This window comes from Diplotaxodon limnothrissa, linkage group LG3 (genome assembly GCF_057381915.1).
Source record: "Diplotaxodon limnothrissa isolate DT_005_m linkage group LG3, D_limnothrissa_male_GT1.1, whole genome shotgun sequence".
Lineage (NCBI taxonomy): Eukaryota > Metazoa > Chordata > Actinopteri > Cichliformes > Cichlidae > Diplotaxodon > Diplotaxodon limnothrissa.
Window position 1 is genome coordinate 26,663,824 of NC_140598.1, and position 16,053 is coordinate 26,679,876.

At 38.3% G+C, this 16,053-nt stretch overlaps 2 protein-coding genes and 1 long non-coding RNA gene across 3 annotated transcripts in view; 1 reads left to right on the forward strand and 2 right to left on the reverse strand.

The window, feature by feature from the left end:
* Positions 1–385: 385 nt before the first annotated feature.
* LOC146635130 (programmed cell death 1 ligand 1-like) lies at positions 386–3,131 on the reverse strand. The gene is made up of 4 exons (XM_085346392.1): positions 3,055–3,131; positions 2,281–2,616; positions 1,926–2,042; positions 386–465 (listed from the first exon to the last, which is right to left on the reverse strand). The coding sequence occupies exons 1-4, from the start codon at positions 3,122–3,124 to the stop codon at positions 386–388; spliced, it is 603 nt and encodes a 200-aa protein (XP_085202518.1). The 5' UTR covers positions 3,125–3,131.
* A 7,637-nt stretch (positions 3,132–10,768) lies between these two features.
* Positions 10,769–16,053, reverse strand: part of LOC146635131 (low affinity immunoglobulin gamma Fc region receptor III-like) — a 36,726-nt gene continuing 31,441 nt past the window's right edge. Inside the window, exons 6-8 of the mRNA XM_085345742.1 lie at positions 14,739–14,937; positions 14,412–14,484; positions 10,769–10,974 (exon numbers count right to left, since the gene is read on the reverse strand). Of these exons, the coding sequence (XP_085201868.1) occupies positions 10,931–10,974; positions 14,412–14,484; positions 14,739–14,937 (316 nt within the window). The 3' untranslated portion in view covers positions 10,769–10,930. The remainder of the gene's footprint in view (positions 10,975–14,411; positions 14,485–14,738; positions 14,938–16,053) is intronic.
* Positions 11,418–14,171, forward strand: LOC146635132 (uncharacterized). Its single transcript, XR_014905081.1, has 3 exons — positions 11,418–11,536; positions 13,951–14,033; positions 14,145–14,171. It is a non-coding gene; the product is annotated as an uncharacterized LOC146635132 (long non-coding RNA).

Here is a 16,053-nt window from a genome sequence, read left to right on the forward strand (position 1 = left end):
GCAAAAAGAAACCCAGCAGACACACTCAGACCAACTTTCAATCCAACAGATCCATCCTCCCTCTCTCCTCCATCCTCTGTGTCTGTTGGCCTCACAGATTTGATGTTCCTGGACCATGACTTGTGTTCTTCCTTATTTTATAATGTTTTTGTTTTCTCTTACTTGAGGCACGGTGTGTATCATGGAGGAATTGACGTTCACCTCTTCTGTTATTTAAGCCTAACATTGGCTTACTTATCAATCCATTGTCCATCCTGTGAAATTTCTTGGAATATATGCAGCTGTTTTTGTTTCATGCTCGGATGCTATTGTTTTAGTTTTTCCAGTCAGATCTTCTCCTGATTTTCCTTTTCCAGCATCATCATGTAAGAATCTCTGGGACATTTCAAACAGGTTGCTGTTCAGCTGGCGGCTGGTATGAATCTTTACTCTGTTCTTGTTTACATTTTCTGTAGATCAAAAAAACTGAAACTGACTGCAGCTGAGATCAAATCTGCATCAACTGCTTTAATAGAGAAAGAGAGAAAAGAGACAACCCGGCTCAGAGGAAATGACAAGCAAGTGGGAGACCACACACACAGGTTTTTAAAGGCTGTAAGACATATTTAATGAAAATAAGGTAAAGCAACTTAAACACAACTTAAAGGACATAACAGCCATAACTGAAACTTCCAAATGATGGAGAGAGCCAGAGCAACACAGCTGGTTCCGTCAAGGTGTCTTTATATACACTGGGACTGGCCTTCTCAGGTGTGCTGCATCTATAATTGGGTCAGCTCCACCTACCTGCAAGAAACAGGTAACAGAAAAAGCAAAACACAAGGCCAGCCCACTGGCCGTCACAGAGAAAAAAACATTTACAGCCACAAAAACACATGAATAGACTCAGTTAAGACAACAATAAGGCTAAAAAGAAATTATAAGTAAAAACATTCAAAAAGAGTAAAAATGAATAACAAAAATGTGACCAGCTCTTGAAATATTTAAACTGACAGCCAGAAAACAGAATGTAAATTTCAAAAAGCTTCACAGATCACAGGAAACATCTTAGTGTTACAGAAATAATTTTTAAATTTTAAATCTTTGGTTTTATTACCAAAAGATTTAAAATTATAGTTGTTAAATAGATCCCGAACTCCATCAGATTGTTATTGATGACCTACAATCCACAGTAATTCATATGTTCATCTTCACAGGTTTGTGTTGTTTAGCTGGTTCAGTTACTGTTTGTAGTAACAGCTACGTGAGGATCAGTCTGTGTGGTATAAACAGCTGTTGAAAATAAGCACACAACAATACATGTAAAGAACATGAAATGCAAACAGAAATGGTTTAGAATATAATGTTTTATTCAATATTAGGCAGCATCTAGCATAAACTTTGCCTGTTGATTAAAATGTCTTTGATTTTTCTTGGATCATTTTGGGTCTAATTTCTGAGGTCTCTCCCACAGATACTGGAGAATTTTTAGTTTTTAATTGCATTGTGATATTACAGTTAAAATAACCTACAAGTTTTAATAATTGTAGTTTCCCATTATGGATTGATTAACTGATCCTTGTCATTTCTTCCTGATAGTAGTAGTAGTAGTAATAATAATAATAATTATAATAATAATAATAATAATAATAATAATAATAATAGTAGTAGTAGTAAAATAATAAATGTCTTTTTTATCCTATTGAGAGACAGTTAGCTTTTTATTTAACATTGTCTCTGCTGTAAAAAATTTTTTTAAATTGAATCAACTCTTTTGGTTTTGTAGATGTTATTGTTTTAGGTTCTTCAGTCAGATTTACTCCTGCCTTTGTTGCTTCTCTTACCAAGCATCACCATGTAAGAAGCTCAAAGCTGCTGCATTTCACTGGGAGGCTGGAATAATTCCCGACACTGTCGTTGTTTATATTTTCTGTAGATCAAAAAACCAACAACAGCATTAACAAGAACAACAACAGAAATGCACAGGATAACGATCAGTCCAACAGATATTTCCTCCTCTCCTTCCTCCTTCCCTCCATCCTCTGTGCCTCCTCCTGGCTGACCTGCAGGTGAGAAACAGGTGTGAGGTGTCAGCTGTCAGGTAGGTGATGAGTGAAGAACAGTACAGAATCCATTTCCTCTTCAAACTGCTGTCAGACATTATCTACTGCACTCTGATCACATCACTCAGACCAGCTGCTTTCTACAAAGTCTCATCAACAACATCTTTAGAAACAAACATCAACAACCAGGAAGCAGCTTCACCTCTGATCACACACACACTCAGCTCTACTCACTCACCTGGAGGATCAACATTAAGGTAGATGCTGCTGATGACCTTCAACGGTTGTCTGACTCCCAGGAAGACACGACACTCATATGTTCCAGTGTCATTAATCGTCACATTCTTCAGAATCAGAGACACGTCTCCATCCTTCATCTGTCTGTCCTGCAGATCCACCCGGTTCTTAAAAGATGGATGCTGGTTTTCTGGATCAAACTGGCCATCCCGGTACAAAAGCACATATTCTTTTTGGAAGGTCATATATGTCCACTTTACAACTATGATGTTGTTGTTGGGGACACGACATGTCAGAGTGACGAGTTGTCCAGACTCAGCTGTGATGGTTTTCTGGTCTGAAATTGGAAACGACACAGAGCAGAGAGGTTAAAGGTTAAAGTACAACTGTTGACTTCAACAACATGTGCCGATAATAAGTGAACATAATGTGTGAGAGAAAGCAGCCTCTCATTATAAGACACTGTGAGTCTCTGCATGCTGCCTTTATGTAGCTACAGCTGTTTGTATACACTGAACTAAAAGCTTTGTAGCTGCATACTGACTCCTGACACTACAACACATCACACTGACACACACATTACACTTCTTTGTCTCTGTGCTGGGAACAACATCACTGACCAAGCGGGTAAATCCACACAGAAACCACCACATCTCGAGATGCGGTTACACACACAGGCAAACTGAAACTAATTTTTTGGGAAGTACCATGTAAACCAGACTGATGTTTATTCCTCTTTATCTCAGAGGGAAACAGTTTGGTTTATAAACCTCACCTGCAGAGACAAACACGAAGACACCGACAAACAGCAAAGTCGAGCAGAGCGACGCAGTTACAGGAAACATTTCCGTGTTTTTGTTTCTGCTGATCTGACTCTTAGTTTGTTCTAAAAGTCTGAGTCTGTTGGTATTTTCAGTGAATAACACAACTAGAGTTTTAAAACTGACTACATGAGGTTAACTTTGAGGTTTAAATAAAGCTGAAACATTAGTTTTTCAGCCACTCATTCAAACGCCACACTTTCGATCTCTTAAGGAAGTCGCATTAAAGTGACGTATGTTACGCTGCGCTGTAGGACGACCATGAATAAGTGCGTCATTACTAAAGCGGTGAAATCTAAAGCAGGTCTGAGTGTTTACAGGTTCAGTTCAGTAACACTATAAAATATATATTTAGTTTTACAATTTATATTCAGTGTTAATAGTAGTTGGATTCAAAGTGTTGATGCTAGCTTATTTTAATAAAAACAATATAGATACAAAACTACGGTGGCACTCGGGGTGCCAAAAGATCATTTTAGGGTGGCACCTGCCACCTCTGTAGATCTGCCCCTGGCTGTATACCGACTCCTGAAGCTACAACACATCACAGTGACGAACATCTTACACATCTTTGTCTCTGTGGTGCAAACTGCACCACTGACCAAGCGGGTAAATCCACAGACACCACCAGACCTCGTGATGCCGTCACACAATCAGACAATATGATTGTCTGATTCAATATAAAACTAATTGTTTGGGAAGAACCATGTAAACCAGACTGATGTTTGTTCCTCTTTATCTCAGAGGGAAACACCGTTTGGTTTATAAACCTCACCTGCAGAGACAAACACGAAGACATCGACAAACAGCAAAGTTGAGCAGAGCGACGCAGTTACAGGAAACATTTCCGTGTTTTTGTTTCTGCTGATCTGACTCTTAGTTCGTTCTAACTATCGGTGGCTGTTGATATTTTCAGTGAATAACACAACTAGAGTTTTAAAACTGCCTCTGTAGGGTTAACTTTGAGGTTTAAATAAAGCTGAAACATTTGTTTTTCGGCCACTCGTTCAAATGCCACACTTTCAATATCTCTCAATATCAAGGAAGTCGCGTTAGAGTGACGTTTGGTAGGTTGGGAGAATGGACTGCCATATCCGTTATGTGTCTGTGAGCGCGAGGAGGGAGAAAAATGTGAGTGGAAAAGTACGAGCTGTCACCGAGCAGAAACAATAATAACCACTTCAGCCAAGAAGAGAGCCTGACGAGCCCAGTTATAAGTAAGCTATTAAGACTCGACTGTACGCCGTGTTCGTGTTTTCCTCCGAAACAATAAGTTCCGTTGGAGCAGTCTTTCAACGCCTCTCTCTGTCTTTATTTTTCAGCTACGAGCCTGACACCAACGTATTAGCCAGAGGTCCCTTTACTAGGGTTTGGACCCGCGGACCTTCAGTAATAGTAATAAATCACACAGCAACAGTACATTCATGCAGTTATAAAAAGCATGATAATATGTTAATTAATCCAAAGTATTCAGAATACGTTACTCTTATTGAGTAACGTAACGGAATACGTTACAGAATACATTTTGGGGCATGTATTCTGTATTCTGTAATGGAATACATTTTAAAAGTAACCTTCCCAACACTGGTCATAACTAAAGCAATGAAATCTGAAGCAGGTCTGAGTGTTTAACAGGTTCAGTTCTTGAATGATCTCAGCAGAACAACACAAACATAACCTCTCTCATCATCATCAATCATCAGCTACATACTAAAGACCATCATCAGCCAAAGGACTTCAAAATGACGTCACTGTATAAAAATGTATATTGTACTATGGAGGAGGCAGCATTTAGCTGGAGCCTCCATAAAACCACAGAAAACTTAGCTACTATAACTATAAAATATTTTTAATCACTTACTGTTCTTCTGAAGAAATCTCTGAAATCCTCAAAGTATTTTCTGATCATCATGATGGAAAGAATAATCAAACTAATAATAATAAAATAATATTTTAACAATTTAAAGAGCGAAAAAAAAGGTAAAAAAATAAAACTAAAAATGGACCTCTGTACTAAACAGCCAGAGAACAAACTGAGCTTTATTTCCTTGTCAGCTGTTTTCATACAGACACACCTCAGATCTATGACATCAGCACCCACAGCATCACCTTAGCAACCACATTCCTCTCCACCCATCAGATGTGAGTTCACATATTCGACAAACAAATACCACAAATACAAAGTCACAGCTGACTCTGAGCCCTCAGCTGATCTTTCTGTCAAATAATTTAATGAAAAACACAAGTTATAAGTTAAGGAGATGGCATATTCCACTTTTTTTGGATAAATCCTTGACTTGAATTCCTGGTCTACAAGAGGGACTCTGCCCTACTGGACCAGAAACTGATGGCCCTCAAAAGGTTTCCACCTGGCTGTGTTTGAACCAAGTTAACAAGCCAGCATCTAGAGTTGGACAACCATGATTCAGCTCTCCAAGACCACAGAATAAATGCTACACCCTAAGACCCCAACGACCAAAACCACAAGCAGATGTGCTTGATTTGCACTATTTTATTTTATCTTTTTAAAAACAAAACTGATTTTGCAGAGTAGCATTCAATCAGAAGTGGCCTCAATGTGCTGTAGCACATTTTTCACATTTGCAGATGTGTCACAGGGCCGAGTGGCCTGTACTGAACAGGACTCAGGTGCAGAAACCCAGAGCAGAGACAGCAGATGATGTAACAATTTATTAGGTTTAAGTGCAAAAAAAGAAAACGTAGCAAAGACAAAAAAAAAAAAAAAAAAAACCCACCACACACAACAACAACAAGACGTGGAGTTTGACGAGGCGTGGCCTGGGGAACGTGGCTAGGGCGAGGGAATGAGGCCTGAGATGCGGAGTGGAGCTGAACAGGGAGCAGTCACACTGAAGAGAGAAGATAGAGTTAGGGAGGTGGTGCAGGCAGCTCTGAAGTGGCCAGTTGTAAGAGTAGCAATTCTTACTTGCAGTAGGGGACATGGAGTGTTGAGAGGGGGGTGATGAGAATCCAGGGGAGGCTGAGTGGCGTGGAAAGGCTGGCCTGAGATCCGGGGCTTCAGATGGAGTGTGATGGCAGGAGGGCAGGCAGGTGAGGCACAGAGAGATTTTCAGAATGATTTCTTGGTATCCTGAGTCCGGAGGTGGAGCGTGAGCCAAGGTGAATACAGCAACTGCAGCACAAGAGAGTCGCGTTAACAAGATAGATCACAGCAAGAACTTGAAGCATAAGGCCTGTTACCAACATGTGTTGATGACGAACTGGCAGTGAATGAACATCAACATGTGGTTTAAATCCCTCTGGCTTGATTGCCTGCAATAGGCTCCAGGTGTGCAGGAGCTGGAGTTGGCCCTGCCCAGGGGCGGATCCCAGGTCAGTTCAGGAGCCTTATGGAAATTCCAGCCACCCACCGCAGACCATGACAAGATGAAAAAACTATGTATTTTGTTGTTTGATGTAATACTTTCCTTTGATGGCATGAAAACAGCAATGTTCACTGGCATGCTACTAGAAATAAACTGTATCCAATGCCCTGGATAGTTTTTGTTATTAATTTTATTATAATTTGGCCCTTTATTTGATTTGTTCAACTGTATTATCTACTGTACTTGTATTTGCATGACATTTCATATTTTTACCATAAAGGGACATCTCAACCGTTTGGTAGAGATCAATATTTTAAAAACTACAGGGTCTATTGAAAAAAAAGTATTGATTGTGGTTATTTCTCACCCCAATCAATAAGTAATGCAAACAAAACATTTTCCATTGCTTTTTTTTCTTGGTGAGGACATCAAAGGGTTAAAAGACTGAAAGACATTATTTTAAACACTTACTGTTGTTCTGAAGGAACCCTCACACAGTCTTCTGATCATCAGGATGGAGAAATTACCCACTTGAAACAACAAACCCTCAACACCCTCGACACACCTGTGTGACATCATAGCAACATTTTAGAAACAACATTCCTGTCTTCTCTAGCTTCATACATATATATTTCCAGTCCAACTTTATTTATAGAGTACTTTAAAAACAAAATGATTTACCAAAGTGCTTTCTTGAGTATTTGACAAACAAATACATTTACAAAGTAATGGAAAGTCAACACATTTGAGTAAAACAGATATGTAGAGACAATCTCTCAACACACTCTGTGTAGTGGGAAGTTGTCTGTCTGTGAATTGAGATCAACTTGGTCCAATGAATTAACTTCAAAGCTCACATGTCTCTAAACATGTTGTAAAATGTTATATACAATGTGTTTAGATAGGAGTCAAACTTTTCAGGCTTTTTGTAATCCTTTACACACCATACAAATGAAAAAAACCTCAATTGTTCAAAATATATGTTACCTTTAAAAAGTAAAACAAAACCAAATCATTCATCATTAATCCAGCAGGAATAATCCCATATTCAAATAACATGAAAAAAAAACCACATACACTTACCAATGATTCCCTCATTACATCATCAAATTATAAATTATGAAATTATCATGGCTAAAAAACACCAATTTGTGTTGTGGAAAAAAAGTGACAACCAAATTTTAGACAACTTTCTAAAATGTCAATATCTATAGAACAAAATCTTAATCACAGTTTTATGAGTGAATGTTAAAAATAAATGTTAACTTTAAGAAGTAAAAAAAGCAGGTATGATCAACATGAATGCAAAAAAAAAAAAAAGGACTTACCATTTGTTCTTTCTTTCTTTACGTCATCAAATATTAAGCTATCAAATCATTAAGGCTAAATACATACTTAATTTAAGTTGTGCAAAAGAGTTACAACCAAATTAATATATTTTACAGCATCCACTCTAACTCTCACAATCTACAGACAAAACCTTTATCAAAGTTTCACATTTTTAATAAACAAGTCCAGGTTAAAGCAGTGCATTCTGGGAAACTTTGAAGGCTCATATGACCATGTGGGAAATGTGGCTGCTCAGAGCAGTTGATGAGTTACTGATTACTGTTACTGTTCACGGCGAAAAGGTCAGTGTATAGGACTTTCTTTTACTTATGAATTAAATTTCCTTTATGAGATTGTTACCTTAAAATAATTATTTGATATTCTGATTATTCATCAAATCCTCACCAGCTTTGTGTTGGTGGAAAACAGGTGTGTGTGTGTGAGTCAGTATCCTGGTCAAACTGGTTTAGTGTTTGTTGATGGAACACATGAACACACGCTGTGTGTTTTGTATGTGAACACATGATATGTTGTTTGTACAGCAAAAAAAAAAAAGACATAAAGCTTCTTTCTTCTCAATTTTTATCCTGTGTTCATGTTGATTGTGAAGTGATTTAATGTTAGTAGAGCTAACAGAGCTGCTTAGATGTCAACACAATGGTCAGCTCAGCTGCCTGAAAGCAACGAAACCACATAGTTCAAAAAATCTTGAAAAGGAATAGTTGCTGTCGTTGCAGTCAGCGACTGAACCGCCAATCTTTCACTTTCAAGGTGACCTACACCACCTACTGAGCTATAGCAACTCCAAATGAATACTTGCTACTAGCTAATTTAATTAGCAAGTGATTAGCATGTGAAGATTACACTATGGATTTTTTAAATGTTTTTTACTTAAACAGCTACACAGCTAAACAACACAAAACTGTGGCTGTATCCCAAGTCAGGGTCTGCAGCCTTAAAGGCCGCATTTTAACACAGCAACGCGACGAAGGCTGTCTCAATTCAAAGGCTGCTCGAAATGCGGCCCTCAAATGCGTCCTTCATTTCACTGAATTTAAGGATGTGGTGGTGTAGACTTTGTGGCCCAACATATCCCAGAATGCATAGCGCGGTTGTGGGTGTGGATAATTTTGCCGGAAAAAGAGGGCCGACCGAAGAGTAAACTTTTAAAAGTAAGTACTGAATGTTATGTCACTTATTTATGTGCGAATGTTTAATAACGAGGAACATTAAAACATTACTGTTGGCCACATGTCGGCAAAGTTATGTGACATAAGTGATGTTTGTACTAACTTGGTTTTAAAGCCTTTACTTTAAAATACACGCCGTTCAATGGTTGACGTTAATCTTACAGAGAATGTGATGATTTAGTGGATATTTAAAGTAAGCACTGAGAGAAATTTAGTAATGCCAACATATTAAAAGAACAATATTTGTCTCTCATATATAACACAGTTATATATACAGTGTCAAAGAAACCTGTCTTTGAGTGAAGATTTAAGGTGACAGGAAATATAAATAATATAAATAAATGCAGCTTGAATCTTTACTGAAGCTCAGTATTTGAAACAGAGTTCATTCACTGCTGTAATAACTAATAATGATTGAAATTATAACTTTAATATTGGCCATATTATATTTACATCACCAAAGTGAGATGACTTTAGTCTCATGAACAACATTAGCTAATTGTCATTTACTAGCTAATCTTAAATGACTGTTCAGTACAGAAGTGAAGCCCAATAATCATGATTTCACAGTCCTGTGGTCTCAGCCTCAGATACTTATCAAATCAAAGCTCATGTAGAAACAAACAAACAAATGAACAACAGATTTTCTCCTTCATTTCTGTCAAACAATGCTGTGTCAAACGTTTCCAGCTGTTAGTGTCATTGTTGCTAGGCAACCTGGGCAGCCTGACGGAGGCTAGACGGTCCCATTTCACAAGCCTGTCACTTCCGGCCTTAGCGGTCTTTGAGTACGTGGCCCTTGTGGGCCGTTAAGGCTGCAGACCCTGAATTGGGATACAGCCTGTGTGTTGTAAAAGGAACAGGAAGTGATACAGTGACACACAGAGAGTAAGCACCAATTGAGAGTGCCACCAAACTGTTCAAAGGCCATTTAACTCAAATTACTTCACTGGTAAGCTGAAGTTTAAACGCTAGATGGCAGCAAATTTTCAACATGACCTTTCAAGTGTCAGCTCTGAGCAGATGAGATCCAGAAGGAAGTTCCATATGCATTACATGTTCATTGGTTTTTAGTTTATCTCCAAACACTTTAGCTCTCTAGATTCGGGTTAAAGTACTAAGTGTTAAAGAAATTAATTCAAGTGGGTCAAAGGCTATTCTGGAAATGAGTAGAAGACCTTTTGTTTGTAGATATCTGAGAAGTATACACAGAATCATTCCCAGGAGGAGGAACAAAAAAGAAATCTGTTTATCAAAATGAAGCACCCTGTAGTCCAAGTTAACTAGAAGGTTGGAATTAACTTGTTTTTGCTCAGTAGAAAAAAGTCCCAGATTTGAGATTTGTAATACATATTAATTGTAAAGAATCACACGAATCTGCAACCAAATAATGTTTAGATTGTTATTATTAGGTTTCCTTAACATCAAACAGTCAGCTGCGGTTTCAGTGTGAATTAGAACATCAAGGTAAGAACTCTTTCCATGTTGTAGCTCTCCTGCAGGTTTAATGGGGGTTTTTTCCCTCTTCTTCTTCTTCTCTGAAGTGAAAAGATGTCTGCATTGGTTACCCACAACCAAACCGGAACAAGTCAAATTTTCCGTCTTACATCTTGGTGAAGCCCACAGAACCACGTGAGAAACACAAGAGAACAAAGGGTTGTTAATCCTGCAGAGAAACACATGCTTGCTGTGGGAACAAGAGCAAGTTATTTCTCATATTTTTATTGTAAATAACAGTGAAGTTACAGTGTCTATAAAACACATTCATATATTTATATTAGCACTGATAGTTCTGTGTCAGTAAAAAAATATCATTTCTGATTTTTTGAATCATAAAAGAGTGAAAAAAAAACATGCACATATATAAAAAAAAAACTTTGTTAACATGTGGATGTCCTCTGGTCTGAGGTGCTGGGGGACCAGATCGAGACCAGCAGCTGGACGTCAGTGGTTGGACTGGTGGACTACCTTAGCGAAGAGTAGACGACGTCTGGCTCTGGTTTAAAGTCTAAACACAAACACACACAGTTCAAACAACAGGAAACATGATTACAAGCTTTGTAGTTCAATCAAGACCTCCAGTCTCCACCTCTCTGCATCACACACAGTCCCAGTTCAGACTTGAATCAATTCAAAAACACTTGAACCTGAAATCCACAGAGGTGAAACAATTAACTCATAAACTAAACTGCATTAAATTATATTCAAAAGTCTAATATGTAATTTTTGTTCACCTAATTGTTGCTTATTTTGTGTCTTTCTTGTAAGATTTGGCCTCATTCAAGAATATCCTTTAATAAACTGGTGACCTCTACAAGGGAGTATCCCACCTCACCTTTACAGCTGGGAAAAGCTCCACCATGCAAATGATCCTGAACAGCAGAAGCAGCAAGAAACTGGGTGGATTGACGGAACTGGCAAAACATTTATTCAAAATATGGAACTAACTAGTCTTCTAACTAATCTAACTATTCTTTTGCTCTTCTGGCATAGAAACAGTGCAAGAAGAGCTCTCTCTCTCTGTCTCTCATTCACTGGGTGGGCGAGCAGCGAGACTTCGGAGAACAAAGGTGAGCAGTGGTGCACAGTGGTGTTGCAATGAAGCAAGGCATAGGTGAGTGAAATTTGACCTAGTTAAGTGCACACAGAGGAAAAAAAGAGGACCTAACACTGAACTGTGTGGTGCGTCACAGCTAGATGATAACTAAAAAGCTGATTTCTAAAATATATGAATGAAATATATGAAATCAGCAGCTGATAAAAAATGTTCAGATCTACTGAGTCAAATGCTGCGGTCATGTGTGAAAGAAAGCAGCCATGCTTCAGTGCAGTAATAGATTTATTTCAGTCTGTTAATGAGCCCTAAACTCTCATTTTCCACTGTGTGGCAAATGTTACTGAACTGCAGCAGGTACTATGTAATGCACATGGTGTAATACAGCAAGGTTTACTAAAATATCAGGATTGAGACAGTGTTACTCTATTTTGGTTTGGTTATAATTTGTAACCAGTCGGAATCAGCAACTTGTTTAAAATGATTACATTTGTCATGCTTGAAGGGGGATGGCTGCTTAAACTTAGCACATCTATTGTGCTATCCTGTAATTTCCACATTTCAACCAAAGCTCTTGTGCAAACTTGTGATAACTTTTGACCAGCTTGAACAAAATCATTTCTGTTTAAGGTAATTTAAGTCAAGGTATATTAAATTAATTTACATTTTTCATTGACTTCACAGTTTGCTTTGCACTTCGAATGAATAGTGCAACTTTGCAGATAAAAAATATATATATATTTCTTTCTGAAATTATACCAAGAAGTTTGAAATCTTGAGTTTTAGTCAAGATCGGGGTTGCTGATCTTTGTGTGGAGACCAGAACAACTTGTGTCCAAAGTCAGACGTAAAGATCATCTGTACCTCTTTTCATCTTTGGTGTGATGATTATGTGTTCATAACTAACATCTTCAATTCTCCTTGCTGAATAGATTACAGCTGGATCACCTTCTGTAAAACAAAGCAAACACAGATTACAGAAAATGCAGCAGCAATGTTATACTCTTTCACTTTTTTTTATTTTTTCATTATACAGACATTAAATGATTACTTTTGTGACTAGCAGCAGGTTTTCAGAGGTTTTTTCCACTCCTTTAAACCTCTGCTGAGAATCATGAAATGATTGCAGAGAACTGGTAGGTGTTTGTGTAAGAAGAACATGCACAGCCACAAAGATGCCACCTTCTTTAAGTGCCGTCTGACACACTTCACCGCAGTGCACCAAGCAAACAAATTCTCACAAAATGAACACTGCCATTGGCCAAACCAGAACTCTCTGTGGTGAAAAGTTTCTTCAACTTCAGACTACAAGAACAAACTAAATATAACAGGAAGCAGCTGCTGTGGTTTGACACAGACCTTTAAGACGACAAAGACCCATTGTCTTATAGTTGTCTCTTTATACACTTCATATATCCAACACATTCACCACTCTAGTAACCTGTATGTGGGTCAAGAACATGTGGCGAACACAGCTGGACTGCCGTCTACCCATCTTGGTTTATTTGTGGTTCCTAGAGAATTTTAAAGTAGAATGGGGAGCAGAGCTCTCGTTCTTCAGAACTATGTTCCAGTTTCACTTCAGGAGACAGACACAATCTCAACTTTTAATATTAGACATGTTCAGCCGATCTTGGCAAATGAATTGGTGATATATGAATAAAAGTGAACTGAATGGAATCTGGGCACCTCTTCATTGATGGTACTACACAAAGCACAGTGTAGATTTCTACTCTGGCAGGGGGAAGTATGAACTTTCAGGTAGATGGGATCACGTTGCAGTGGACAGTGGCTTCTTGGACAGAGAGCTGAAGACATCGTTAGATGGTTGCAGACAAACATCAGTGAACATCAGTGAGACGAGAATGAGTCTGGACAGTCTGAATTGTAGATTGAACACAGGAGGTCTCATTACCAAGGATATGGGCCTGAATGTGGTGGATGTAAGGATAATTATGATGATGCTTGTATCTTAAGTCAAAGTAAGTCAAGTCAAAGTAGACTTTATTATCAAGTTTTGTTTGGTCTAAATTTCTGAACATTTTTTAGAAGCTAGATTATTTTTGATCTAATTGTATTAGATAAAATAATGAGTTTATTTAGAGCTCAGTGCCAATAAGACAGGTACAAGTTGCTGTGCTAGAAAATGTGGCCATCCTCATGAATTAATTATCTAATATCAGGAAGATTCTGGGTGCTTTTTCCTGTGGTCATGTTAGCCTATAATTTTCAATCAGTCTCTGTCCTTCAATACCTCTGCAAAATAACTTTATAGTCTAGTTTTTGGTGATGTTTTGTCCATAACTGACATTTTCTGTTCATATTACATTCACTTAATATGTTTGTTTAATTATTATATGCTTCTAACCTGCTTTAGATGAAGTTCAAAAATGTTTAAAATGTTTGATTGTTTTTTTTAATCATAAACAGGAAACGGTACAAATGCAGAGGTGTTAGCTTCTGTTAACCACAGACAACAAACACAGAGACCAGCACACAAATAACATCACACAGTAAGCACGGAGTGATTCGACTGCAAAGCGCCTTTTTAAAATACAACACTATGGGCCACTTGACCTTAATTAATTAATACTTATACCAATATTATGGGGCATCTTTGACAGACATGAGCCTCGGGACAAAGGTGGCTGTCTGCTACGTTTCACCTGAGCTAATTGGAGTCCCTGAACTTGACTTCTGGACTGTGTTTGTAATGTTGGAGCTTCAACAGTTAAATTTTCACTCACCAGTTTTAAATCTAAGATTTTATATATGTTATTTACCAAGAACAGATGTTCTTTTACAGTATATTTAAACGTTTCCTAGCTTTTTAAAAATGTCAGCACTGTTTCTACTTTCTAAATCATATTTGACCACACACCCAATATTACCTCCGACTGGCTGTTGTTGATGATTTGATATTGTCATATCTCTGTGCATGTTGTCATCTTCTGCAGGTTCACTGTGATCTTATGAAATGTTTAAAATTTAACAGTGAAATATGTTATTGTAAAGAGTCTAAACAGAACCTTGACATAACACAACTAAACTAAAGACATACTTTTAGATTTTTAATGTGTAAAAATGCAAGTTAGTTGTGTGAGAATAAGGTAAATGAATAAACATCTGATATAATATGTATATATAATGTAGATAATGTATATAAAAACAATTTCAATATATATTTAACACACCTCACATGTCTAAAATGCAGCCATCTGGGTCTCACCTTCAGGTTTCCTGTGAACACATCGTCTCACTAGCAGAACCAGTAACACCAGTAGAACCACAACACAGACTGATCCAACACATGACAACACAGAGATAACAGGAGGAGAGAGTGATGGAGGAAGAGTGATGGAGGTGGAACCAGGAGCAGAGCTGGATGTAGGTGGAGGTGTGGATGTAGGTGGAGGTGTGGTGGTGTCTTCCCCTAAAATAAAGCAAACACAGTCATTAAGTTGTCGTCACATTGTGAATGTTGAAAGCTGCAGAAACACAGACAGGTGAGTGTGTCACCTGTGACAGTGATCCAGCTGGATGGAGACTCTCCATGACCGCTGATGTCACACTTGTAGAGGCCTTCATCAGACCTGGAAACATGCTGGATGGTCATGTGACCTGTAGGCTGCTTCCTGATGAGGGAGCCATCTTTATAGAAAGCAGCTGTGAAGTTGGAGGGAGTGGTCTTTGTTTTACAGAGCAGAGTGACGTCATCTCCCTCCATCACAGGGAGGACAGGACTCTGCAGGATCACTGATCCACCTCAACACAGAGACAACTACAGCATTTCATCCATTTACACACAGCTTCATCAACACTAACTCCACACACTCAGCTTACCAGTGACTGTCAGGTTAACCATGTTACTGATGGGACCCTCTCTGGACTCACACCAGTAAACTCCACTGTCATGAAGCATCATAGAGGTGTTACATGAAGAACCAGCTGGTTTTCCCCATGTACTTCCACACTGAGACCTCTGTTGTTTGCTTGTGTTTCTCCTCAGAGTCCATCCAGCAGAGCTGTCGTCCTCCTCACAGCTCAGAGACACAAAGTCTCCTTTAAAGAACTGAGAGCTGCTGGGACTCACAGTCAGACGAGCTGTGAGGGTTACAATGAAAAAAATGATGATCTGTTTGACTTTACATTGTGAAACATGAACCCAATCAGGTCATATCAGTGAGCATTTCTCAGGTTTAAACTGTGACAGAAGAAGGTTACTGACCTTGGTTTGTTGTGCAGCTCAGCAGTGAGATCAGAACTAAAGAGAAATGACACTCAGGTTGATTTGACTGTATTTTAAACATTCTTTGCTTTATAAATGATTATTTCTCAGATCATGTATTCACTTAAATTCAGTTCAATTTAATTTTGTTTTGCCAAATCACAATAACATTGGGCTGAAAGTTCTTTGTTTTGTAATGCAATTATGCTGAGACCCCCCCAAAATCAGACAACTCCTTCTGACCAAGCACTTTGACACTTACAGCCACACAGCGTTCCTTCAAGCAAATCCAAGTGTGGCAAGAC

Excerpts from the sequence above, each read along its gene's own strand:
- LOC146635130 (XM_085346392.1), bottom strand. The coding sequence starts at position 3,124 with ATGTTTCCTGTAACTGCGTCGCTCTGCTCGACTTTGCTGTTTGTCGGT. Across the intron at positions 2,617-3,054 it reads CTTCGTGTTTGTCTCTGCAG|ACCAGAAAACCATCACAGCT; the intron begins GTGAGGTTTATA and ends TTCCAATTTCAG. Across the intron at positions 466-1,925 it reads TCTTGTTAATGCTGTTGTTG|TTTTTTTGATCTACAGAAAA; the intron begins GTTTTTTGATCT and ends AGTCAGTTTCAG.